The 27494-nt window shown below is 41.1% G+C and overlaps 1 protein-coding gene across 4 annotated transcripts in view; it reads left to right on the top strand.

Moving 5' to 3' along the window:
* Window positions 1-3865: 3865 nt before the first annotated feature.
* TXNDC11 (thioredoxin domain containing 11) overlaps window positions 3866-27494 on the top strand; it is a 59987-nt gene continuing 36358 nt past the window's right edge. The window contains exons 1-4 of one of the 4 annotated variants that reach the window (XM_045542606.1): window positions 3866-4264; window positions 9384-9600; window positions 13239-13336; window positions 16237-16366. In XM_045542606.1, coding sequence (XP_045398562.1) covers window positions 4014-4264; window positions 9384-9600; window positions 13239-13336; window positions 16237-16366 — 696 coding nt within the window. In that variant the 5' untranslated portion in view covers window positions 3866-4013. Of the gene's footprint in view, window positions 4265-9383; window positions 9601-11369; window positions 11894-12902; window positions 13056-13238; window positions 13337-16236; window positions 16367-27494 lie in introns of those variants that run through there. The other 3 variants (XM_045542609.1, XM_045542607.1, XM_045542608.1) reach the window with 3 other exon arrangements.

The following is a 27494-nucleotide window of genomic DNA, read 5'->3' as shown; positions in this document are numbered from 1 at the left end:
CTCCCCCTGGCCTCTCAAGCTGTAGGCAGTCACTGATCTGCTTTCTGTTGCAACGGCTGCTTCTGTTCCAGATATTTCATATAAATGGAATCATGCAACACGTGGCCTTTTATGACTGGTTTCTTTCATTTAGCATAACTTTCCAAGAGTCATCTGTTTCGTAGCCTGAACCAGTATTTCATTTGTTTTTATGGCTGAATAACATTGCATTGAATGGATAGAGCACATTTTGTTTATCCGTTCATCAGGTGATGGACAGTTGGGTTGCTTCCATGTTCTGGCGTTTGTGAATATGAACATTGCCGTGCAAGTTTTTGTATCCTCAGAGTTCTGTTGGCTGTAGGGAGTTGCCGCATCTGCCTTGATGAGGTGTGTGGAGGTTGCAGGCACACCCTTCCTACCCTCAGGGACCTCCTCTCTGCACAGTGCTGCCCCTATGACTGAGGTGCCCTGGGCAGTCAGGCTGCTGCCTGGAGGTGCCCGGCCCTCCCCATCACCCTCACCCCCCCAGTGCTGCCTACCCTGTGAGGACTGCTTGCATAGAGTCCTCGAGGTTTGTTTGACTTACTTGCAGGCACCTGCATCAGCTGGGAAGCTGAAGGAAAGCACATTCCCTGACCAGTTAGGGCAAGTTTCAAATGCTCTTTAGTTGACCCAGGGAGATTAGAATATAGGCTTCTTGTGGGTATTTGTTGCAGGGGATGAATGTCAATTTCTAGAAAGCCCATTCTGAGGATATGATACAAAGTCTCCAAGAAACACAGACACGTTGATTGCCCAGAGTCCCCAGGCCAAGAGTCTGGCCTTCTTGCATTGCCTTCTGTCTTGTGCCATGTTAGGCACGTCTTGCTTTGTAAGGAAAAGTTTGGAAGCTTTAAAAATTAATGAGCATTATCTCTGTCTGGTTCCAAGAAAAGATTAACATCTCAGGGAGAGATACAGTCATGCTTTGCTTAACGATGGGGATACATTCTGAGAAATGTGTCGTTGGGGGATTTTGTCCATGTGCAAGCACCATGGAGTGTACACATACAAACCTAGATGGTATATACTATTCTCCTAGGCTACCAACCTGCACAGCATGCTACTGTACTGAATACTGTAGGCAACTGTAACACAATGGTCAGCATTTGTGTAAACGAAGAAAGGTACAGTAAAAATAGAGTATTATAATCTTATGGGGCCACCGCCATATATGCAGTCCACTGTTGACCAAAATGTTGCTGTGCAGTACATGACTGTACACACATACACATATAATCCTCTTCCCCACCCCCTTCTCAAATCCCACCATATGATCATGGTATAAAAAGTGGCCATGAAAAGCTCAGATACTGGTTGATGTGGACAAGTTAGGGCTGACCTAACTTTTGAAGAGCAGTACTGCCTGACCCCAACAGCCTGGTGTATTCTGAAACTAATTCATATTGGTTTGGAAGAACATTCTGGTGCCAGAGTAGCAGCCCAGTTGCCCAGAAAGAGAAGGGGAAAAGAGGCATCGTTTTATTAACCCTCAGTGGCTTCCTGGCCAGCAAGATGTTGCCTGCATTTGTTTACAAGGGATTGTGGGTCTCAGGAGATGAACCACAAGCAGCAAAAGTGCTTTGAACCTTAGAAACACCTGTGCAAACACCAGGTGTCTTATGGAACTGTAAGGTAGATATTATCCCAACAAACTACAGTGAATAAGGACTGGTGACTTTGGACCGTATTTGTTTCATTAGTGATATACCAGGTAACTCAGATCTACACAAAGAAATCAAAAACACGAAAAATGGTAAATTAGAAAGTTTACTTTAAAAAACCTCTATAAATATATTTTTTCTCTTCTTAGCTTTTTAATATGGGATTATATGAGAATAATACCGTATGGTCGTGCTTGTAACATATAGAAAAAAAGAGTAATAACACAAAAGGGGTAAGGGACAAGCTATTTTGCAGCAGTGTCTGTATCTTATTGGGATTAAGTTAGTATAAATCTGAAGTAAATTCTGAAAAAATGTATATTATAATCCCTAGAGCAACTGCTAAGGATGGAACTTAAAAAAAGTTAAAAATTGTTAAAGGAATTAATGGTATACTAGAGAATACCCACTTACTACAAAAGAAGGCAGTGGAGAAAGAGCAAAAACAATGTAAGATCTAGAAAAGAATAGCGAAATGGCAGGCGTACACCGGCTTGCAACATGTTGCACCTTGACGCTGGGCCCAGGTAGTTGACATATTGAGTGTCTGGCCCACCTGGTAACGTGGCCGTTGACAATCCCATTGGACATCTGTGGAAACAGAACCAGATGGGGAGTACTGGGGTTTGCACTGGGGTCACCCCACTGACCTGTGGCCGAAGTGGGGATCTCACCTTAACTTCTGGCTCTCAGCTGGGCTTTTCGTTTTTTTGCATAACATCATATTAGCTTAGTTCCCTCAAAGTTTTATTCGACCAGTATGTAGTTACTGATATTGCAGGCTGCATCTTGATCTGAGGCCTGTGTAACTATGCACATTCACTTACTCCTGGGTATACTTCTCCCTCTCACAGGAACAATTTCTTCCTGTAACTCTTGAATCACATTTCATCCCTCAAGGACCTCACCTTTTTTTTTTCTTAAATCACAAAATTTACTTAGAAAAGTCCTAACATATATTTAGAGTGAGAGAGGAACACTCATTACTAAACACCTCCCGTGGGCGTGGAGTTTCAGCAGCGTTACACATGCCTAGTGGGACCAGCCCTCAAACGACTGTGTCTAGAGAGAACAACCAACCTGCCCAGAGTCCCTCCCCTGTCCCCCAGGAACCCGAGATTCTCAAGCCTGGCTAACTCCCTTTAACTATTTCCTAAACAGCGAGTGCTATAACCTTGACTTGTGCCCATAAAAAGAGCCACCGAGACGTTGGAGTCGCACAGCGCAGTGGGTCGTTGGAGGGGCTTCTTTCTTAGCCAGGGCGGCCCGAATTGAGTCTGAATTTCTGGCCTGTGAGCTTTGTGAACGGGTCAGGTGACTTTCCCAAGCCTCGGGTTCCCCGTCTCTAAAGTGAGTACGTGCAGCACGGACGCTCCGCGTAGGGCTGTGGTCTATGCAGGGAGATAGCCCTGCCCACACAGCACTCAAGTGATGCAAGTCGTTGACGGTGGGAGTCGGCAGTAACTAAGATTTCCTGAGCACTTACTAGGGGTCTGGCACGTGCCATCCATCATCACTTCATTTAATCTTCAGAAACAAGCCTGTGAGAAAGGTGCTGCCATCACTCCCACTTTGCAGAGGTGTAAACCGAGGCTCAGAAAACTCGAGCCACCTCTCCTGCCTCGCTCCTGGGTCCTGGGTCACTTCTCGCCACTGCATGTATTTTTTTTCCTTCCGCTAACGGGAGATTTAAAGAAACGGCACCTACATCCTCCGGTGAGAGTAGTGGACACGACTGCTTTTATTGTCACCGCTTCTAAAACCCAGAGGCGCAAGCGAGGACTGCCGGGTCCGCGTGCCAAGGCTCTATTCGTCCCCGCGAGCAGGTCCTGCGCAGACTCCGTGGACGGGGGCGGGGCCTGCGGGAAGGAGGAGGGGCCTGCGGGAAGGAGGCGGAGCTGCGGGCGGTGAGAGCGTACGTGCAGACTCCGGGGGTGCGGGGCGGGGCCTGGAGGGGCGGGGCCGCGGGCGGTGTCGCCGTTCGCGCAGACTCCGTGGGCCGGGGCGGGGCCGCGTGCTCGGGGGCGGGGCCTGCGGGAAGGAGGTGGAGCTGCGGGCGGTAAGAGCCTACGTGCAGACTCTGGGGATGCGGGGCGTGGCCTGGTGGGCGGGGCCGAGGGCGGTGTCGCCGTTCGCGCAGACTCCGTGGGCGGGGGCGGGGCCGCGTGCTCGGGGGCGGGCGTCGCGGCGGCGGCGCGGCTGACGTGGAGGGTCCGGGTTAGCGGGCGCGGCGGGCTGCGGGATTGGGGCGCGCCGGGCCGTTCCGGGCCCTTGGGCCCGAGGCGGCGGCGGCGGCGGCAGTATAAAGCCGGCGACGGGGAGCATGTAATGTCGGAATGCAGAGGCCGCGGCGGCGGCAGCAACAGCAGCGACGACACCGAGGACGAGGGTGGGGGCGGCGGCGGCGGCCCCGCGGGCTCCGACTCCGTCAGCCCGGCCCCGGCCGGAGCGTCCTCGGCGGGCCGGCTCCTCCGCGGGCTGCGCGGCGCCTCCCTCATGGCGCGCCGGCGGCCGGAGCTGCTCTGCGGGGCCGTGGCGCTCGGCTGCGCGCTGCTCCTCGCCCTCAAGTTCACCTGCAGGTGAGGCGGCCCGGACCCCGGGTCTTCCGGCCGGCCTTTCCTCCGCCTGGCCGGTGGCGCGTGGCCGGCTCCGGGTCTTCAGGGTCGGGGGTTGTAGCGGCCTTCGCGGAGGAGGTCAGGCCTGCCCTTGCCGGGAACGGCTGACCCTCCCGGGCCTGGGCCGTGGCTCCCTCTGGCCGGCCAGCTCGCCTACCGTATGGCGCGGTTTCCGGGTGCTGCCTGGCGCCCCTTTATCCGGTTTTTGCACTGAGGGAGGTGGGCCGGGGTTCTGAGCGCCCCCTCGCCGGTTGGGGTCTCCAGGGCTGTACCTGTCACTTCTGCCCAGGCTGTAGGAGCCTCGTTTCTCACCTGTTTCGTTTCCCTTAAGCTTCTGGTATAGTGATCCACAACCGTTTGAGAGTCCCAGACCTTTTTGAGAATCATGTATTGGCACCTCCTGTGTGCTGAGCACTCGGTTCGGGTGAACGATGGAGACAAAAAAAAGTCTCTGCCCCCTTGAGTGGATATTCCAAGAGGCTGGGACAGACAGAAAGCGCTGAAGTAAGGGCTATGCAGGGAAAGAAGTGATGAAGGTGGGACAGAAAGACTTTCCTAAGGAAGTGACATTTGAAACTCACACTAGAAGAAAAAGCGGCCAGCTCTGGGAAGATCTGGGGAAGTGTGTCCAAGGTAGAGGGAGCAGCAAGTGCAAAGGTTCTGAGCCGGGACAGGCTTAGTGTTTTCTTGGAAAAAGTACCTGGGTAGGCTGGAGCATAATGAGCAGGAACAATAAAACCTAATGTGCCTCTTTTCAGGAATGTAATAGATACCAAATTTGTTTTATATTTCAGGTGTGTTTCGGGCCTCTCAAATCCACAGTGTACTTTTTGTACACTCCAATTTATAAAATGTATGTTGCTACCGTGGTATCTATGACATTCTTTTGGCATACTAGCCAAGGGGAAAATTTCAGCCCAAAACATTTTTGAGTTTATTGAGCACAATATGTGACCCCTATTATCAAAGAGATGTCAAAGGATTGGGGATTTTAGTAGAAAGAGAACAAATTATCATAATTCTTATTGAGCTTTTGCCATGTGTCAGGTACTGTACTACCAGCAAGTTTTCTTTATTTTGGCAAGGTTGGTATTTTGGGCCAGATAATTCTTTTTTGTAGGAGACACCCCGTGTATTATAGGATGTTTAGCAGCATCTCTGACCCCTACTCAGTAGATGCCAGTAGCATATACCCCCAGATATAACAACCAAAAATATATTCAGGGATTGCCAGAGTCTGGGGGGCAAATTTGCCTGCTTGGGAATTGCTGTTTACATGAATGCATTTATTCACTTAACACATACTTGAGAGCCTAGTATGGATTTCATTTAAATCTCACAATCCCCAATAAAGTCTGGATACAGTTATCTTTCCCAATTTACAGATGAAGGAGTTGAGCCTTGGTCATGTTATAAAACCTGCCCCAAATCACACCCACCTATTTAGTGGCTGAGCTAGAATTTGAATCTTTTATTGTCAGAAACTAGACTCTTTGCTCTTTATTATTGTCTCCCACAAGGAAAATATACAAAGTATTTTACAAGGTAGAATGTTGCAAGGTATAGCATTTGGGTTCAAATTAGGAAGAGAGGTTTTCCCCTCTCTAAGAGTGTGGCATTTATTTACATCGTTTTGTCCATCTATAGAAATAATGCTAAGTATTTGTTCCAAAACATGACTTAATAGATATGAAGGTCCTTTGAGATTTCAGGAAGTAAATCCACTTACTAGAGCTAGCAGAACAAGATCCTTACCTGCTTCAGGCAAAGAGAGTGAACTGGTGAATGGCTGCTTGTTCATCTCCTTTCTGTGTCACCGGGAAATTTGAGAGTCTTAAGTAGACTCGGATTAATTTCTTTAGAGTAATCTTTGATTGAATGGTGTCATGATACTATTTTATCGTTATACAACTGACTCTAACCTTTCTGTCCCCCTTTTCCTATTTTACTTTAAGATCTTTGCTTTAGTGAGAATATAGGCTTAAGGGAGAATAGGATGTTTTTTAAATTTACTTTTTATTAATAACTTCAGGTCTGAAGAAGTGACTGCCCTCTTCAGTGTTTGATGCTTAGCTGAGTTCAAAACAGTATAGAAAGGACTGGTTTGGGATTGAGCCACAGTTAGTAATTGTACATTTGGGGGCATTTAATCTCTACCTAGCTGCATGTTTGTGCATTATAGCTCTATGACTACATCCTACTCACTTTCCTTTTACCCTGATTTGGAGAAAAAAATTGTGTGTGTATAAATACATATGTATGTGTACATATATCCATTTTCCTTTATTACATTTTGTAATTTCAAAGCTGCTTCAGATCCTTTTTGGAAAGAAGTGGTGTAGGGTATGAATTTCATATAAAAATTGAGGTTTTGATAGGCCTTTGTTTTTTTTAGAGACAGGGTCTCGCCCGGTTGCACAGGCTGGAGTGCAGTGGTGCAATCATAGCTCACTGTAACCTCGAACTCCTGGGCTCAAGTGATCCTCCTTTCTCAGCCTCCCGGGAGCTAGAGCTATAGGTGCACACTACCATGCCTGGCTAATTAAAAAAAAATTTTTTTTTTTTATAGATGGGGTCTTACTATGTTGCCCAGGCTAGTCTTGAACTCCTGGGCTCAAGCAATCCTCCCACCTCAGCCTCCCAAAGTGCTGCCATTACGGGTGTAAGCCACTGTGCCTGGCCTGGCCTTTTAAATTATTTATTTATTCATTTATTTTAAAAGAGATGGAGTCTGGCTATTCACAGGCACAATCATAGCACACTATAGCCTTGAATTCCTGAGCTCAAGCCATTGACCTGCCCCAGCCTCCCAAATAGGTGGGACTATAGATCTGTGCCTCTGCACCCAGCAACAACAGCTCTTTCTCATTTGTACCCAACTCTTGAGTTTTTTGTATGTTAGACTTAGACTTCAGAGCTGCAGGAAATCTTTGATCTAGGTATAATTTGTCATAACTCTGAAGCAAATTGAAGAGTTAAATGGAGACTCGTGAATGTTTCTGATGGAGCAGAGGCAAGTGTTTCTCTTCCCTGGCTAATGTTTGATTTTTAACTGGCCTTGTATTTTATCTGGCTCATTTATTTTAGGAACTCCTCTGAACATGCAGAGCAAAAATACTAAGTTGATGATTATCTTTTCTTTGGCTGTTAGAGACCTACATTTTTCTTCAGATTGCATTATTTGATGCTTAACAAACAATTTGGTAGAAAAATAATTCCTCTAAAGAGTAGAATTTTTGATCTTTTGAAAATGTGTGACGTTTTTGCCACAAGACCTTCCCCACCTCTTTGCATGGCTGTCTTCTTGTAATTCAGGTCTCAGCTTAAATGATACCATCCCCACCACCCCATCAGAGGAGATACCGTGTCCTTCTGTCAAATCACCTTGTTAAATTTTCCACGTAGCAATGATCATTTTGTATATTTTTATTGTTTACATGTTGAGTTGTTTTCTGTCTTCCTCTCCTAGAAAGTAAGCTCCTTGACAGATACAGTGCTAGCCGCTGTATGTAGCCTCAGTACTGATGTCTGAAGCACAGTAATAGTTGCTCAGTAAAGACTTTTGAATAATTGTATAAGTGATTGAGTTTTTTAGGTTTTGAAGGTATTTGTATAGACTGAAAGCTCTGTGATAGCAAGGTTAAAATGTTAGTCTGAATGAATAAATAGGTGATTTTCTCCTTTTAACACTTTAGCCTGTTTTGGAATTTTATATAGATGCAGTCGTGTTGTATGTACTGTTTAGTGCCTGGGTTTTTTTCACTCAGCACAATTATTTTGAGACTCATCCAAGTTATAGGATATATGAGTAGGTTTCTATTAAATTACAGAATAGCATTTAAATAAACTGGGGTATGTTCTTACCTGTTACTTGATAAGTCATGTGAACTTTTTTATGCTTGCTGTTTACATGGCTTATCTTTTCCCATCCTTATGCTTTTATCCTATGTCTTTATGTTTAAAATGTATCTCTTTTAGATAGCATGTAATTGGGTCTTGCTTTATCCTATCTGACAGTCTCTTCCTCTTAATTGGGTTGTTTAGTCCTTTTATATTTAATGTATTTATTGATGTGGTTGGGTTTAAATCTACCTTCTTGAGCTACTTGTTTTCCATTTGTATCTTCTGGGTTTTGTTCCTCTCTTGGTCCTTTCCTGCCTTCTTTTAAGTTAATCTAGTATTGTTTTAGGTTTCCATTTTTATATTCTCTTTTTGTTTCTTAGCCAAACTGCAATAAAGGTTTTATGCCATTTTAGTGCAGATACGTGGACAGCTCAAGATGTTCACTTGGTCCCTTTAACTTGATGAGATGCAGCCTGAGCCACATCTGTTTTGTCTTGATGGGGAAAGTAGTGGCAGTTTTGTGACTTCTGACCACTTGTTCAGTGTTCTTTTTTTCTCCTCCTCCTGACCTCTCTCTCCTGGGAAACTTAAGTATTTGGAAAGCCTGTTAGTTAAATAGGCTGTTGCTTTGTTACTTTTCTTTATTACCTTTAGGATTGTGATATATATCTGGAGAAATTGTATATTATTGTTTAATTGTTACTTTTGCCTGTATGCCCTGGGTAAATACAGGTCAACACTAGCTAATAAACTTAATGTTTTCTGAAAGTTGAATTGACTGTAAGTATCTCCCGTAGAAATCTTATTAGTGGTAGCATGAATGTGCCCTCCCCCATAATTCTGAGTTCATGTGCTGGTGGCTCTAAAGCCCTGCAGATCAGTGGCTCCTGTGGAAGGTGTAGAAAGGCTGTAGAAAGATGAAGATGAAATCTTTGGGGTGTGGGAGGCAAGAATATGGATTATTCAAGGACATCGTCCTCTGCCCTTCACTGCCCTCCCAGCCCACACCTGGGGGGACAGAATCTTAGAGAATCCTTTCCAGCATATTATTCATGTCTTGTGTTTGCTCAGCCAGATGTTGCCTTAGCACAGAATATTTTTACTCCCGTATAGTGATTTGGGAACTCATTTTCTTATTCAAAAGAGGGCTTTTCTTTTAAGCTTCATTCTCCTTCCACACAAAGCTGTTGTTAGAAGAAGATAAACTAAGCAATCTTGTTTGTGTTTGCTTTTATTTTAGTCGAGCAAAAGATGTGATAATACCAGCAAAGCCACCTGTCAGCTTTTTCTCCTCGAGGTCTCCAGTCCTTGACCTCTTCCAGGGCCAGCTGGACTATGCAGAAAACATTCGCCATGATTCAGAGGTGATACTGCTATTCTTCTATGCCCCATGGTGTGGACAGTCCATCGCTGCCAGGGCAGAAATTGAACAAGCAGCAAGTCGGCTTTCAGACCAGGTAATGCTGGCATTCAGCCTGAGAATCAAGTGACTGTCAGTCCTATGTGGAGATAGGATGTCCCCACAGAGATACCTTGTCAACTGGTAGATTTTGCCAAGGTAAACTCCAGGAGTACTTTGTAAATTACAAAGCCTTCTATAAAGAAACAGGGGCTTTCCAGCTGTGATGGTCATAGTCAGAGGCAGGGATGGGAGCAGATTTTGTGTCTTGTGACTCAGGCCAGTGCTTGTACCTGGGTCCATGCTGTTTGGTTTCAATGTTGAAAGAGGTGGGGGGACTGAAAATCCTAGTTCCTGTGTATCCATTTGATATTTGCTGGTCAGGTATTTTATGTAGGAGAAATTTATGTATGATATATGACTACAGTGAGACAAGGCTGACCTTTTTAATACAGGGACCAAAACTGTATTAAACAGATATTTAATGAATGCCACCTTTGGGCTAGGTAAGAGGGATTATAGGCAAATAAGTCATCTGTTACGGCAGTGGTCTTTAGCCCAGTGGGTCCCAATTGCTCTTTAGAAAATAAGTATTGTTTGACGTCCCTTCTTCTGTCCTGAGATAGAATTCATAGATGGTAAAACTTTGCTGCACATATAATTTCAAAATAATCTAATGCACTAATTGTAACCCAGAGGTGGGGGAGAAAGGAATTTATAACTAAAAGATATGTTTTTTAGTATGTAAATGCATGTGCAAAACAGGTCCTTGTACCTTTATGTAGAACCACTGTGAATGGGATATTATACATGCAGACTGATAAAGGTGTGATGTGTTGGTGACTCAGGTACCCCAGAGACATTGCTCTCAGTGATTGATTTTCCTAAATGGTGAACAACTCTTGATAAAATCCTGAACCACACAAAGTACTGTTTGGTCTCAGTTTACATAGAAGTTAAGTTCCTGAGAAATTCGGTGAATATAAAAGCCACTAGATTTACATGTAAAATGGACTTAGGTTCTGGGCTTGGATAATAACGGTTTTGCCCTACATCAGTGTTTGGCATGCATTTCGAAATACTCTGGGATGATATGAATGACCATTTCCTGTGCAGAGCCATTTTGAGTACTGCAGAGCATCTGCCCGGGCCCCTGCCCTGTACATGCCCTGTAGCTTCCTTCAGTCATTTCGACAAGCAAAGAGCATCCCACAGGTTTCTAAGAGCCTCCTGCTCAGAACCACTGCTGAGGTAACTCGTGCAGGCAGCTGAGTTTCATAAGAATATTTGGAACTCTCGGTTGGTGTTTCTTAGAAACAGTGTTATAAATGGTAGCTAAGCTTCCTGCCCAGCCAAGCATTTTTAACCATTATATCCCTGAAAGTGGTACCAAGTACTGTTTAAATATAAACTTTCTATTCCTTATAACTGCAGTCCCCAAGCCCAGGCTGCAGACTGGTACTGGCCTGTTAGGAACCAGGCTGCACAGCAGGAGATGAGTGGCGGGTGAGCAAGTGAAGCTTTACCTGTAAATGAAGCTTCACCTTATTTACAGCGGCTCCCCACTGCTCACATCACCACCTGAGCTCTGCCTCCTGTCAGATCAGTGGCGGCATTAGTTGCAGGAAAATAAGCTCAGGGCTCCCACTGATTCTGCATTATGGTGAGTTGTATAATTATTATATATTATGATGTGATATAATAATAGAAATAAAGTGCACAATAAATGTAATGTGCTTGAATCATCCCAAAACCATCCCACCTATTCCTCACCTCCTATCCGTGGAAAAATTGTCTTCTGTGAAACCGGTCCCTGGTGCCAGAAAGGTTGGAGACCACTGCCATTTAACATTGATTCAGTGAGGGGAATTGTGGGTAAGTGGATTATGTGTTCCAGCTATGGACCCATGGAATTTATCTATTCCCTGTCTTCCCTTTGTACCTCCCTTTACACCCCAAAAGTCAATAATAGTAACCAAGCTGGTAAATACTTCCAGGGAGGAAACAGGAACTGCGCTGGGAAGCAAGCAGTTTGGGAACATGAAAGAAATCACCAGTTTGACAGTCATTCCCTGAGTTTTCTGAATTTAGAGAACAAAGATCATATCTCCCATGTGGGGAACAAGAGTGGAATCAGTTGTATTTTATGTTAAGTGTAAATGAGTTACCTTACTGTCAACCCAAGTAGTGTGTTCTTCTGAGTCATGACATTGGAATAATAGTAACTTTCTGGTGTGCCAGGCCCTGTGCTCATTCTCACAAGTCTGCAAGCTGATGCTGTTGGCCCTGTTTTTTTGAAGCAAGACCTCAGGCTTAGAGGGATGAAGCGTTTGTTAAAGGGTTTATTAAAGGTAACACAGCCACAAGCAGTGGCTACAGTGCAGTCCACTATTTTTTCTAAAATTTCTAAAAATTTTTCCAGCTCTTTTCAAATTGAGAGCTTATTGTTCCATGTACTCAGTAGAGAAAAGGAGTGCGTTTATTTTTGGGAACAGGCAAAAATATTTTGAACCATATTGTTTAGTAAAATTTGTAAATATGGTAGATTGTACCCTATTTTTGAGTAAGAAATAAGATGTCAACCTTAAGTAAAGATCTAAAAAGAGCTTTACTGAATTGCCACTAAGTTTTGAGCAGTATTGCTATTGTTTCAGTAGGTGTAAAGCATCTAAGGTAAATTTTCATTTGTAGTCTTCATATTTTTTAATAATTTATTATGAAAATGTTCAAATCTATAGCAAATCTATAGCAAAGGTGAAAGAATTTTACATATACCCACCACCTAAATTCTACTAATAATATTTTATTGTGCTTAATTTACGTGTTCATCTATCTAATCATCCTTCTAATCCAGGGCTTCTTAGTTGGAGGCAGTTTTCCCTCCCCTCCCCCCCCAGGACATTTGGCCATGTCTAGAGATATTTTTGGTTGTCCGTACTTGAGGCGGGGGTGCTACTGGTATCTAGTGGGTAGAGGCAAGGAAAGCTGTCCCACATCCATCCTACATCCTGTTTGTAGGATAGCCCCTCATAACAAAAACGGACATAACCCACACCTCCCCATAATCATTTAGCTCAAAATGGCAATAGTGCCAAAGTTGAGAAACTCTGCTCCACTCCATCTATTTATCCATTTTATTTTTGGTACATTACAAGGTAAATTGTAGACATAGGGACACTTTTCGATAAATACTTTAGCACCTATCTATACGTATATACTATTCGATGCCACCTTGTAGAGCATAGCTTCAATTATTGATTATCTTTATTAATAGTTTTTAAAATAGTCGTTGAAAATGATCCTTTGACATTTGTGATGCTTTATTAATATTTGCAGTAACATTTTCTTTTTCATTTTCAGATGCTCAGTTTGACTATCAAAAGACACATCCTTCTAAATTTTACTGTAATCGTGCTTTGAAAAAGCTGATTGGCACTTACTCACTTTAAATACAGAGCAAATAATTTTCCTTCGGGCCAGACTTCAAGTCTTAGCTGGACACTATAGATAAGAGTATGTCTTTCTTTTTTGTTTTAGTGGTAAATGATGACCTTCTTTAAAGCTCAAAACAGTTTTTTTCATACTTTCTGTTTCAGTGAGAGAGGAATAGTTCCATTTTTATAATTTCATCTTTTAAATCTTGGTAATTTTCAGTTGTTATTCATAGTCATCTGAAAACCTGTTTTGACTCTGCAGGTGTTGTTTGTGGCAATTAACTGTTGGTGGAACCAGGGGACATGCAGAAAACAGAAACACTTCTTTTATTTTCCTGTAATTTATCTGTATCATCGGAGGTAAGAACTTTCAAGTAGTGTTTCTAATTCCAGTTGGGTTTTCCCATTTATAAATGAATTTTGTGTTTTCTTCTCTATAAAAGTATTAGATATTCACTATAGAAAATAGAGAAAATACAGATAAGCAAAAATACATTTTTTAAAAAAGAATCGTGATAGTTTTATCAGCGATATATAATCACACTGTTTTGATTTGTATCCTCTGGTGAATGTACATGTCTACCCTTTTTTTAAGCTAAAAATGGGATCGAGCAGTGATAGTATTTCCTAAACTGCTTTTTCCCACCTTTGTGAGCATCTTTTCATGTCATTACATATTATACAGCATTGGTTTCAAAAGTACCAGTTACTCTATTGTATGGCTGTACATTTCAGATATTCTAAGTGTTCTGCAGCATAAAAACACACAAAATGTCTTATCGTGTTACCTGGCAGCATAGTTTAGTCAAGAGGATATCTTACCATCTTTTCTACTGGGAAAAAAATTACTACAGGCCCACAATCCTGAATCCATAATTCCAGAATCACAGAGAGGACTGAAACACTGAAAGAGTTTCATACATTTTGTTACCAGATGTATTCATTTGGTCTAAAGTAACAAGAGGCTACCTATGGTCTTTATCCCGCTTAAGGTGCCTCTTTCTTCATTATGCTGTAGAAATACTGGCGTCTGATTTTGCAGTGCTGCCCAGACCCTGCTGTGAATAATAAGTAATGTCTAAAAATCTGACTTGAAGGATTTTGGATACAGGAGATGGGATTTGGGACTTGTTCAGTGTGACTGGCTTGAGTTTGTTGAAGGTAAAATGAGTAAAGGAGATTTAATTAGTAGTAAGAACTTTACTTTTTAGGCTTTATTTTTAACCACCTCTCTATACTTCCTGGACCTTAGTAAGTTTATAGCAAACATTAACAAACTATCATTTGTGGGTTCTCTGTCACATTCCATCATACTTCTGTGTCTCTGACATAAACTCTTTTGTGGCACATAGTATTACTTCCAGGAACTATTAGGTAGTATTTGTACCCCATCTCCACCCCTACCTTTTCCTCTGGATATTAGATGTTTGTAATTTTAATATTTGCAGCAACAAGTTTACCCCTCAATTTTTGGCCAGTAATTTGGAGGTTCTGCCTCTACTTTGAAGATGAAAGTGCAGGTTTTTTAGAATATAAGAATACTTTCTGAGTAACTTTCTCACAGTTACTTTTTTCTTTTTAAAGGTAAGTATAAAATGTACTTGACGGTTCTAAAACTCTGTGCTTTGTAACGGGATGATGAGCTTGCCCTACTGAGGTCCCTGGGTTTCTTTTTGGCTTTGGAAAAGGGCACAGATGCCTAGTGGGGGGTTTGCAAGCTGCTCAGAGAGGGACGCAGCTTGATGTGACATTAAAATGAAGAAGAGGTCCCTTGAATTGAGTATAAATGTCATTTTGGGATTTGTAGGTATACAGCATTGTCATATACAATTTGTTTTCTTAGCTTTTATAGAGAGATTGAAAGGACATGAAAGGAACTTTAGAAATTGTCCAACCCTCTCATTTTACAGATGAGGAATTTGAGGTTGGTACTCACCTGAAATGCCTGTCCCTCATCTTTGCCTTGTTAGCATTTACAAATTGCTAGAACCCTTGTAACTTCATACCAGGAAAACTCAGCAGAGCCTATTTGCTTGAATAAATGAGGTTTCCAGATTGGTTAGCTTCTCTTTACTGAACAAGTTAATGCTTTGATTTCTTCCTTTAATTAAAAATTGTTGGTGGTTGATGGGGGTTGATGATAGTGGTAATGATAATTTTTAAACTGAACTAATTTGTATTGATTGTAAGTCTTGAATTTATAAAATTCTTAACTCTATCTCCCAGCTGTGCATGTAGAAAATGTTTTTGCTTTTTTCATGCTAAAATTCCTTTGACATCATTCTGCAGTGCACACTGAAGAATTGTGTTTCTCATGATGTGTGTGTGTGTTTCTGTAACTGTATTTTATAATGTGATCATAGCATTTATTTAGTTCTTTATTGTGCTCTGTTGTCGCTATTAACAGTAAGCTTAATGTCAGTTTCTATTTGGAGAGAAGAATGGTCATGCAGTTGTGGAATTTCACCATACCCCCTGCTCCGCCACCTATCATCCAATTATATTTGGGCAATGACTATTGTGTGAGATTGAAGAGAGCCATGTGAGAATTCTGATTAGCTTAGGAGGAACTGAATGGTGGTGGTATTACTTAGCAGTATTGAATCAAATTCCTCTGTGTCCCCAAATACAGCGGGAAACGAAAGGAAGGAAGATCATTTATACGGGTCACTGACTTCATACCTTCACTAATCTTTTGTTGTTATTGAAGTAAAACTTTAAATAGGTTTAAGGTTCATTTAGTGATCCTTTGTGTAAGTGCCTTTGGGGATATTTAATAACTACTTTTTAGTATCCAAAGGGCCAACTACTAGTTCCTTATTTCAGAATGCCATTTAGAAAGAAAATGTGCCCACCTACATTGAATTGTTTAGTTAAAATCCTAGAATCCTTCACATGGACAATTCAGGGCTGCCTTTATTGTTTTTTCTTTCTTTTTTTTTTTTAAAGAAGTATTGTGGGAATTAATTTCCCCCCTCCCCAAAGACTAGAATGACTGTCCTTTGTTTGGAAATTCAGTTTGCAGTTGAATTAAGCTCACAGAAGGTTAAGAGCCCCTTGTACCTCCCCTCACCTAAAATGCTTATACTTAAATAGCCCTCCAGTCACCTCCTGAGAAAGAAAGTTATTTACCTATGGCCCAGTCAGATCCTAAAGCAAGACAGTTTCATTTTGTGGTGTTGATGATTTTAGTTATACATTACAGGTTTAATGCATGGTATATTATTTTTATTTTTTAATTTTTATTTTTTTGGTACTAGTTTTGGACCAATCGAATACAAAGGCCCCATGAGTGCTGTTTACATTGAGAAGTTTGTCCGCCGGGTGATGAAACCACTTCTCTACATCCCATCTCAATCAGAATTACTAGATTTTCTCTCAAACTACGAGGTACCTGTCTTTCATATCTCCTCCATACCCAAGGCCTTTCACTGGTTGTATTGGATTGTTTGTATTAAAAGTTTTTTTTTAATACGTCCTGAATCGCAGCAATTAAAAGGTCACATTATACATAAGCCCCAGTTAAATGCTTTTTGAGCTACTGATAAGGATGGTTTGGCCAAGTGAATTTTAAGAGAATAGGATACTTGCAAAATCTTGTCTGTTCTTTGGGAATTTTCAGTAAACTTTCAGCTTGCCTCACAGTTAACTTACAGTGCATGAGAATTAACTTGCAATTTATGTACAGCTGCAAATTTCTATGGATGTTATTTGAAACATTATAGCATTGTGCTGTGGGATGCCTGGCTTTTCTTCTCAGTTATAGTTTAGCTTTTTTTTTTTTAAACTGGAAATATGTTCCTTTCCATTTTATTAAGGGCATAACTATTTCAGGGTCTTATTTACAGAAAGTTTCCTAACTTTCCCAACATGGCTTCTCTTCTGCTTTCCCATCGCCATCTTTAATCCTTGATAAATTATTTTTACAGGATCTTTAATGCATGTTCAGGACAGTTTATTATTGAGAGGCCAGTATTGGGATAATTAAAATATGTAGTCTCAAAAAGTTATAAAAATATTTCCACAAAAAATTCATTGATATGGCCGGGTGCGGTGGCTCACACCTGTAATCCTAGCACTCTGGGAGGCCAATGCGGGTGGATCGCTCGAGGTCAGGAGTTCGAGACCAGCCTGAGAGGGACCCCGTCTCTACTAAAAATAGAAATAAATTATCTGGACAACTAAAAATATATATAGAAAAAATTAGCTGAGCATGGTGGTGCATGCCTGTAGTCCCAGCTACTCGGGAGGCTGAGGCAGTAGGATCACTGAAGCCCAGGAGTTTGAGGTTACTGTGAGGTAGGCTGACGCCACCGCACTCACTCTAGCCGGGCAACAGAGTGAGACTCTGTCTCAAAAAAAAAAAAAAAAAAAATTCATTGATGTAAGTGTAAAATTATACTTGGGTACGGCAAGTAAATACTTGATACTTAGGTACAACAAAAATCAAGACCATAAATAGCTGATAGAGATTAAAAAACATATGAACCTCAGCCTCACTGATAATTTAGAATTGTGACTGCTTTAATTTTACCTTTTGCACTGTGTATTTTAAATAGATTGGATATGAATTTTTTCACCACTTACAGCTTTTTGAAAATCATGTTAGAAACTCTGTTTGTGTTTTAACTATTAGCAGATTCCCCAAGCAGTAGTGTTAATATCTAATTATTCAGCTTATAGGTCTTAGATATGCATCAGAGTAAATATTCCCTAATCTTACATGGATAACAGATGGACTTCTGTGCATCTCTCAGGCTGGTTACCATTTGGCTTGGGCAGGCTGGGAGGTGAGAGCTATGCTAGGAGGCCCAGCACCTGGGCCTGGTCCCTTTGGCAGCACTAACTGGGTCTTTGATTTGGGGTGAGTTACTCACCTGCTGGGCATTTGGGGCCTGGGCCAGGGTTTTCTTGAGAGTTCTTTAACTCTTTAAGTGCAATAATGTTGTGATAAGTGAGTTTTCACATAGATTTGTGGTAGAGACAGGCAGAGTCACTGGTGGTGACACAGCAAGATGGTAAAGAATCGGGAGTCAGACAGACATGAGTCGAAGCTCAACTCTGTCACTTAGCTGTGTGGCCTTGGGTCAGTTACTTAACCTCTTTAAGCCTATGTTTTCTCATTTATAAAACAGGATAAAGGAGACAAGACATCAAAAATGCCTAGGATGTAGTCTCAATAAATGAAAGCCTGTTATCAGTAAAAATGACATCATGGGGAAAATCCTGGGTATTTAGTGCTATTGAGAGAGTTTAAAATGTGCATAATTCTGCTAGAATTCTCTACTTAGATACAGTAAATACGTATGTTTTGTTTTGAAATTAAATAAAATAATTGATAAAAATGACCTATAAGGGCCAAGAGGTCATCATTTAGTTATGCTCTGTTGGGACTTTTGTAAAACACTATACCCAGTTTTGATATTCTTTTTTTTTTTCTTTAAATTTTCACTCAGTCTTTTCTAAAAAGGAAAGAGAAATGAGAGAGGAGCTATGGAACATCAGATATTATACTGCATGTGTTTACCCTTCCAAAAAAACTGTGGAAAAATTGAGATCATTTAGTCTAATAAAAGGACTGAGAGGTGCCTTTGTTATAATTTTCATCTTTATCAGAGATTTGTGTCCAGAAAGTTCTGACCCCCCAGTTTCTTTGCTTCAGTTGTTAGCACAGATCATGTGATAAGGCAGGAGGACTCAACCAGGATTCTAGAGGCCTGGGTTTTAGCTCTGACATTAGCAAGTCTCTGATTTCTGAGTTTCACTCAGATTTCTCGACTCTAAAGTCAGGGAGTTGGCTCAGATCCCTCCTTATCCTTTTGGCTTCATTGAGGCGTAGAGGTTGGAAAGAGGCAGACAGAAGAAGGTGAATAAGTTTTTGGTTGTAACGGTATTTTTGAGGCAATGCTCTTGAACATCTATATCAGATCTTTCTAATCCTTTCTTATTTATTGCCTTGATGTTTCTTGTGTTCTCTCTAGTTGCATCTATAGGAGAGAGACAAGTGCACATTTATGACTGAGCAACAAGGATGATTCCTTGTCTTTAGGTTTGGCATTCTATCTGCTTTGCAGCAGTATTTTTAAAGATTATGCTTGAAGTATTGACATGGAGCTCCCATTAGACTGATGTTGATGACATTACTTATAGTTGGTTTTTGGCAGCCCACTTAACTAGAGTGATATACAACAAAGATTAGACAGCCTTTAAAATGGGAAATGAAGAGTGCCACCAACATGGGACCTCTAGGTCCCTTCTATCAGCCTTTAAAATGGTTTCCTCCCAGACGCTGTGGATAGCTTTTATTGTGTTAGTATCTTCTTTTAGTTCTCACTGAGATGAAATTGTCTGGTTGGCAAGAGATAAAACTTTGTTAATTGTGAAAGAACTGGGGAGTCAAGCACTTGTGTAACCATTTATCTTGTGAAATATACCACATAGTACAGCTTAGAAGCTGTGTCAGTTTCATATGCGCCCTGTAAGATAACAGAGACAAAATTCTAGATCTGGAAATGAAACCACTGTCATGGTTTTCACAGTTGAATGAATAGGAATAGGAAAGTTAAAGGAATTTTTGGAGGCCCCAGTGTAGAGCACAGTTTACTTTTGAACAATCCACTAAATTAGGGTTTCTCAACCTTGGCACAATTGACATTTGGGGGTCAGATAATTCTGTGTTGTGGGGGACTGTCTTGTGCTTTGCAGGATATTTAGCAATATCCCTGGCCTCCACCCACTAGATGCACCTCTCTCCCTCCTCAGTAGTGACAACCAAAAACAGCTCCAGACATTGCCAGATGTCCCTTAGGAGTGAAAATTGCCCCATTTCAGAACCACGTGGCTGGGCACGGCGGTTCACGCCTCTAATCCTAACACTCTGGAAGGCTGAGATGGGAGGATCTCTTGAGCACAAGAGTTCAAAACCAGCCTGAGCAAGAGTGAGACCCCCTCTCTACAAAAAGTAGAAAACTTAGCTGGGTGTGGTGGTTCACACCTATAGTCCCAGCTACCTAGGAGACTGCGGCAGGAGAATGCATGAGTTCAGGAGTTTGAGGTTGCAGTGAGCTATGACGATGCCACTGCATTCTAGCCCGGGTGACAGAGCAAGACTGTCTCAAAACAACAACAACAAAAAATACTACTCTAAATGGTTCAGAGTTTCCCCAATTAAGGCCTTAAGATGTTATATCACAGGCATTAGTACAAACACATCTTTTTTCATGTGGCGCTCAGAAGGCCACAATCTAATAGCTGTAAGCTTATCTGTTTATAATGGTGGCAGTAGAGAGAGGATGAAAATTGAACAGCGTCTTGACTGGAGAACTGAAATGTTATCAGTGGGGGACTAGAGTGAGGAGTGGTTAGATTGTCATCAGCAGAGCTGTCCCTGATATTCAACTTTTTACTCAAACTATTTCTTTTCTCCAAAAAAACAAAACAAAAAACCCTCTATATATTTTAAATATGAGAAAGACCTTGCTAATTTAAAGAAATCATACCGTGAAAGGTACTTGTTTTGCTCAAGAGCCTTATCTCCTATTTTATATTTTTTATAAATATGGATTTTAATATCAAGTATATTTAAATTTAAGTAAATTTAAAATTAGGTCAAAAGAATTAATGTTTTTGTGACACTTCTGAGGTTTGTCATAATGACAGAGATTGGTTTTTTGCTTGAATTATGTCTGTAAATGTATTTGTGACATTTTGTAGGAGGGTGTTTGGTAATATTCAAAAAGCCATATTGGTTAATTATAAATTTGTCTCTAATCCAGATATTTGTGAGCAATTTGAACCATCATAAAATTGTAGTTAGCATTCATTACTTGGGAAGTGATGATATCCTGAAATAAGGAATTTTGTCTATTCACATAAACTTTTATTATATGTATACTAAACTTCATTCAGATGTGCTTATTCTATTGTTATAAAAAGGAGTGCTCTAATTGTATCTTGGTTGAATTTTTTTTTTTTTTTTCTGAGACAGAGTCTCACTCTGTTGCCTGGGCTAGAGTGCCATGGCATCAGCCTAGCTCACAGCAACCTCAAACTCCTGGGCTCAAGCAGGCCCCCTGCCTAAGCCTCCCGAGTAGCTGGGACTACAGGCATGCGCCACCATACCCGGCTAATTTTTTCTATATATTTTTAGTTGTCCAGCTGATTTCTTTCTATTTTTAGTAGAGACGGGGTCTCGCTCTTGCTCAGGCTGGTCTTGAACTCCTGAGCTCAAACGATCCACCTGCCTCGGCCTCCCAGAGTGCTAGAATTACAGACGTGAGCCACTGCGCCCAGCCTCTTGGTTGAATTTTTATAAGTCCTACAGTTGAAATCTTTCAGAAGCCTATTTCAGGTGATTTTATATTGAATTACCAAAAGAGTAAAATTTTTTAACCAGTGGAAAATATTTTATTTGACTTAGATATCTCAAATCTACCCAAATCAGATTACCAATCATTAACCATAGTTTTATGCTTATAAAATAATGACTCCGAGCCCAGAAACAATTTCTAGAAGAACAGTTTTACCTTTAACTTACTTAAACATCACCAAAAGACATTAAAGGCTGAAAATTATGTGTACTTAACTCTGAAAATTCTGAAATATTATAGTCATTATTAGCAAGGGAAATAATGAGTAAACTATGCATTGATAGAGTATCCTTCACGTTTCATGTTCCTTTACATCTGATGTTCCCAACAGCCCTATGAGGGAGTTGGAAATTGTATAACAGCTCCTTTGAACAGATTAAGAAGCTGGGGTACAGAGAGACTCTGATTTACCTAAGTGGTGCCTGGACTATAGCCCAGGTCTTTTGGCTCCCCAAATCCTTTCTTGTCTACCACGATCCTTCCTCAAAGAAATGCTTAAGCTCCCCTGGTTGAAACATACCTATCTAGAGGTTAAAACTTTGAATGATTAACTATTTTATGTCATTTTTGAACCTTTTTCTTTCATGATAGAAATATTTTGAAGGTGTTGGCTTCTTAATTTGGCTGTAACATTTTTTGTCTATATTTATGAATGGTTGTGAGAATAAGTACTGATAAAGGATGGGGCCATGGCTCTTGACCTACTGTTAAGGCGCAGATTTTTGCCATTCGTATTTTTTTTTTTAAATCCACACATACTCAAGTCCCATTGCCATTTCTTATTATTAATTTGCGTCATTAGCATTTATTCTGCAGAAGTGGGAGTGCCATGATAATCACAGTATTGAGGCAGGATAGGGTCTAGAATTTTCTTCCCAGATAAGCACTAAAATGCTTGAACAATGAATGTAGCTACAAACTGAAGTGAAGCTGCCAGGGATCCTACAAAGGGCCATCGAGAGCTCTAAGTAGGGCCAGGTGCAGTGGCTCACGCCTGTAATCCTAGCACTCTGGGAGGCCGAGGCGGGTGGATCGTTTGAGCTCAGGAGTTCGAGACCAGCCTGAGCAAGAGCAAGACCCCGTCTCTACTAAAAATAGAAAGAAATTATATGGACAACTAAAAATATACACAGAAAAAAATTAGCCAGGAATGGTGGCGCATGCCTGTAGTCCCAGCTACTCGGGAGGCTGAGGCAGAAGGATTGCTTGAGCCCAGGAGTTTGAGGTTGCTGTAAGCTAGGCTGACGCCATGGCACTCTAGCCCAGGCAACAGAGTGAGACTCTGTCTCAAAAAAAAAAAAAAGAGCTCTAAGTAATTTCATTGCAAACCATATTAAGAAATTCTGCTTCCTATAGTGACTCCAGTGGTAGAATCCCACTTCCTGGAGGGCTCTTCCTGCTTATTTAAGGTTCAGACAGGAAAACGTAGTTTATTACTGTGGGCAGTGTAGTCAAATAGAACCCAGTGTCATTTTTATTTTGGTTAACAATAGTTGACTGGAAAGGCGATAGGACTGAGTAATGGTAGTTTAATTTTCAGTCACTAGTTTTGTGGCTCTTCTAATTTCAGTATTTGTTTAGTTATCATTTGTCTTAGGTATTGGCAACTTCTACATCAATAATGCTTTCTTTTTTATTTTTTGAATTTGTTGTCTTGACAGAATCATTTGACTTGTACCTTACAATTTATCCATCAAATGCCAACGGTATTATTATTTAGAACTCTTATCTTGTATCTGCAGCCAAATTATTTCCTAAATCTTTTTGTGAATTTCTATAATTTATCCATTTAAGAGCATTTATGTAGCATACATTCATTCATTCATTCTTAGCAGTTCGGTAAACCAAATTGTTTTAAATTTAAGGGTGATGGGAGAAGGCTTAGGAATCGTTTTTGAGTGGAAGAGCATGGTTAGATAAATTGCCAGGTGACAGAAAAACCTGAGCATTTTGGAGAAAAATCTATTAATAGAATGTCTAGCACCTGGTATTCTCATTATAGTAAAATTCTCTGCGTGTTGAGCAGGTAGGTACTGTTTCTGTCAATTCGTAGTTTTATATCACTGAATAAAATCGTTTTACATTTCAAGGTGTGAATTAACATTAGTGCAGAAATATTTCAAATGCCATTGAGCAAAAAACATACCAACGTAACTATTCTCATGGCCACTAGAGGGTGTGTGCACCATCTGCTGAAATTTGTATTATACTGTTATACAGATGGTGCCCACTTAGGAAAGAAATATTTTATGCCGATGAGGATTTCCTGGCCTCCTATAAATAGCCTGTTTCAACTCCTCATAACAGGTCCTAAATATACTGCACATTAAGGGATGGAATTAAAAATACACAAAATGGGTCTAGGTAAAATCTGGCACTCATTGTGTTGTATTTTTTGCTAAATTGTAAACTTGATTGAGGAGCTTTGTCTTATTCATCTTTTTATCCCCATTCATTGTTTAACAAATGTTCGTTGTGTACCTGCTCTGTGCCAGGCACTCTCTGAGCTGGAGAAATGTGGTGATGAACAAGAGGGAGTCTCTTGTTTCATGGAGTTAGACAACAAACAGCAAAACAAATGAGGTGTACTGGGTTGAATAGTATCCTCCAGTCTGTGTGGAACTTCAGGATGTGACCTTATTTGGAAATAGGGTCTTTGTAGATGTAATTAGTTAAGGGTCTTGAGATGAAATCATCCTGGATTTAGGGTGGGTCCTAAATCCAGTGACTGGTGTCTTGATCAGAAGAAGAGAGGACATAGACAAGGAAGAAGGCCATGTGGAGACAGAGGCAGAGATTGCAGTGATGCAGCCTCAAACCAAGGAATGCCTGGAGCCACCAGAGACTAGGAAGAGACAAGGAAAAGTTTATCCCGACAGCCTTCAGGCAGAGCATGGCCCTGTTGACATCTTGATTTTGGACTTCTAGCCACCAGAACTGTGAGAGAACAAATTTCGGTTGTTTTAAGCCATTCAATTTGTAGTAATTTGTTAGGGCAACCCTAGGAAACTAATACACAAGATATAATAATTTCAGGTAGTAAGTGCTACAAGGAAGAATAACGATGGGTGATATGATAGAGTTGGGAGCAGTGGGGAAGGGCACAGCTATTTTAGAAGACAGGGCCAACTTCTCTGAGGAAATGAGATTTGAGCAAAAACCTAAATAAAGTGAAGGCGATGTGACCAATCCCTGAGGAGATTGGAGAGAGTGCTCCAGGAGGTGGGAACAGTAAGTGCAAATACCTTGAGGGAGGAACAGGATTGGTGGGGCCAGAGGGGAGGAGGTGGTAGAGGTTTCTTGCCGCCATCGTGTGTCCTGGTGGAGCCTTTGGTTGGTCAAGTGAAGGAAAGAGGAACACTGGCAGTTGTTCCTATGACTGTTCACCTGGTAGTTGTTTAAGCATCTGGAAGTCAAGTAATGGAAACACCGCAGCTGTACCCTGGGGTCGGATGGTCTTTACACATTGGCAATCATCAGAGTGAGGAGGGACAACCTAGGTACTAGCAGGGCTTGAAACCTGACTTCAGGTCCCCGTGTCAGGCTGGCTCGTGTGCTGAAGGCAGGCCGCCCAAGGCATTAAGTACAGTTAGACAGGCTTAGAGCTGTGTGCTTTGAACCAGTTGGTGGTTTATTTGCATCTGAGGAAACAGGGGCTTAGACCGAGAAAGGTCTCTGTGCATATACATGTGTGTTTTGTTCCCCAAACTCTGTTTCAGATTTAAGCAAGAACTGTGGAGGAGACTGAAATCTGTGTAGCTAATTTGTGATAATTTCATAAATAATGATATAGCTTCTGTTGGGAAGACATTGAAATTTGGGGGAAATGGTTGCAAAATTTGTTTTACTTAAGGCATAACCAGAGGTGGTTTAGTATCTTTTAAATGATAATTTGCAATAGAAATAAGCAGATAACTTATCACTTCACTTTATTTCCTTTTTATGATTTTGAAGTATTAGTTTTAGGTTATGTACTCAAAAATACCAGCTTTCAAAATTCAATACGGACTGTCACAGTACTGTATTTTTAAATAGCACATAAAATGTACTTATAGCAAGTATTTAACAATTTATGCAACCTTTAGTCATCTCATATAGTTGTTGAATCTTATGATCTTTTTTTGGCAGTGAAAAATAGAAGCAGTTTTGCTTATGGGGTTGTTTTGCATTGTATTACTGAATTTTTTGATCAAATTACTTGAAAATTTCAATAGCAGTTCTTCTGAAGATAGAGAGGCTCCTTCATCCAAGCCATATAGAAACTGCGGTGGCAGTGTCAGCAGCCAGAACAAACCTTTCTACGCTAGAAATGTCCACAAAGGACATCTGCAAATGGTCCAACTTTTATTCATTTTTAAAGGTTTAATTTGAATTTCCCTTGGAGACTCAGAATTCATATTTATTTTATTTCCATTAATGTGTATACATGTGTGTGTGTGTATATACATAAATACATGTATGTAGATATATACATGTTTATGGGCTGAAAATCCACTTCCATGAAACAACCTAAGATAATGTGATGTGGAAAGAGGGCTAAAATTTGCCTTAATCTCCAGCCATGGAACATTTATTAATAAAATGAATTTAATCCATTGGTTTGGGAGATGGGTTGGAATTTAAAGATACTTAAGTGAGTTTATTTTCTTTTATTTAGTTTCCATTTTTGTTAACTTGTGTCCAATATTAACTAAGTGACTAGAATTTCTGAATGTTTTGTCTTTCTTTGTTCTTAGTGTGAAAGAAAGCTTATTACACCATCATAACCATAGCATGGTTGGAAACTTTAAGAACCCAAAAACAATATAGTTCTACTTTAAGCCAATTGTAGGTTGGCTTGTTAAAAATGTTTTGAAGGAGTAGGGTAAGAGAAAATCTTGTTTTCAGTGACTTTCTGATTTCCTCAGTTGTTTGAGAAATTGGCTGTTTGCTGGTTTTTTATTAAATGTTAGGATTAAATATTCTGTCTCAGTTTCTATCAGCATGAAAACCAATTGATTTATTTAAAGATGAATCTTAAAATAAGCGGTAAGTGGTCTAGATTGGAAAGATAATATGTTCCACTACAGATCAGAAGTTTCCTCTTTTGTGCAACATACTGATTTTAAACTTTACCAAGGGATGAAATATCCACCTTAACATTTGGATCTGATTTTGTCCCAGTGATCAGCTTCCACAGTTACTTATTAAGAGCATGGTGCCAAGTGCTTTAGGGCTGGAAAGAAGGATTCTTTCCATTTGCCCAGTGCTTTGCAGTTCATCAGGCTCGTTCCGCACAGTAACACCCTGGAGAATTGTCCCTGTTTGCCACATCCGGAAACTGAGGCTGCATATTGAAGGTTTCAGCCAACGTTATTCATTCAGCCACTAGAGCCTGGAGTTGAGCTTAGGTCTTCTGACCCCAAGCCCATCCCCCTTTCCTCAGGGGTATTACAGTTTGGCTTTTAAGATAGTTACGATTATTACAGAACAAAACCACACAGAATGAGTGCTATAGGGCCTTCAAAGAAGGGAGAAATGATTGTGAGCAGGAAGGTAGAATGTATCCAGTAGGGCTGCAGTCCCCAGCACCCCTGCTTAGGGCCACGGGCTGGTACTGGTCCCTGTCCTGTTAGGGACTGGGCTGTAAGCTCCACTTCCCCTTCCCCCATCTGTGGAAAAATTATCTTCGGGTACAGTAGGGGATCCTGAACTGGTTTGGCAGAATGAGGAGACATTCTATGCTAAGCTTAGAGAAAGGAAATGAGCAGGTGGACACGAGTTTGGGTGGGTGGAGGAGCCAGAGGGCAGGAGGTGGGTCCTCTGCAGACTGACCAGACAGTGGGTTCTGGGTTTGGGGGGAGCCCCTTGAAGGGGCTTGATCACAGGTGAAGCCAGTCAGATTTAAAGTGATTTTTAGCAAGGTGTGAAGGTATGTTTGGAGTGAGTGAGAGGAAGCGATTGAAAAAGACATCTGAGAAAGGTTACGAAGAAATTATTGACATAGCTTGCCTGGAGTTAAACAAAAGCGAATGAGTGTCTGAACTTGATGGGGAGGTTTTGAGCCAGGGGCCTGGGAGAATTGTGCTGTCAACAGAGGGTTGTAAGACCTCCTAGGCAGAGAGAGGAAGTTTCAGCATTGAATGCCCCTGAATAACCACTGTGTAATC

Source organism: Lemur catta, chromosome 2, assembly GCF_020740605.2.
Source record: "Lemur catta isolate mLemCat1 chromosome 2, mLemCat1.pri, whole genome shotgun sequence".
Lineage (NCBI taxonomy): Eukaryota > Metazoa > Chordata > Mammalia > Primates > Lemuridae > Lemur > Lemur catta.
This window is presented reverse-complemented; position numbering and strand designations above follow the sequence as displayed.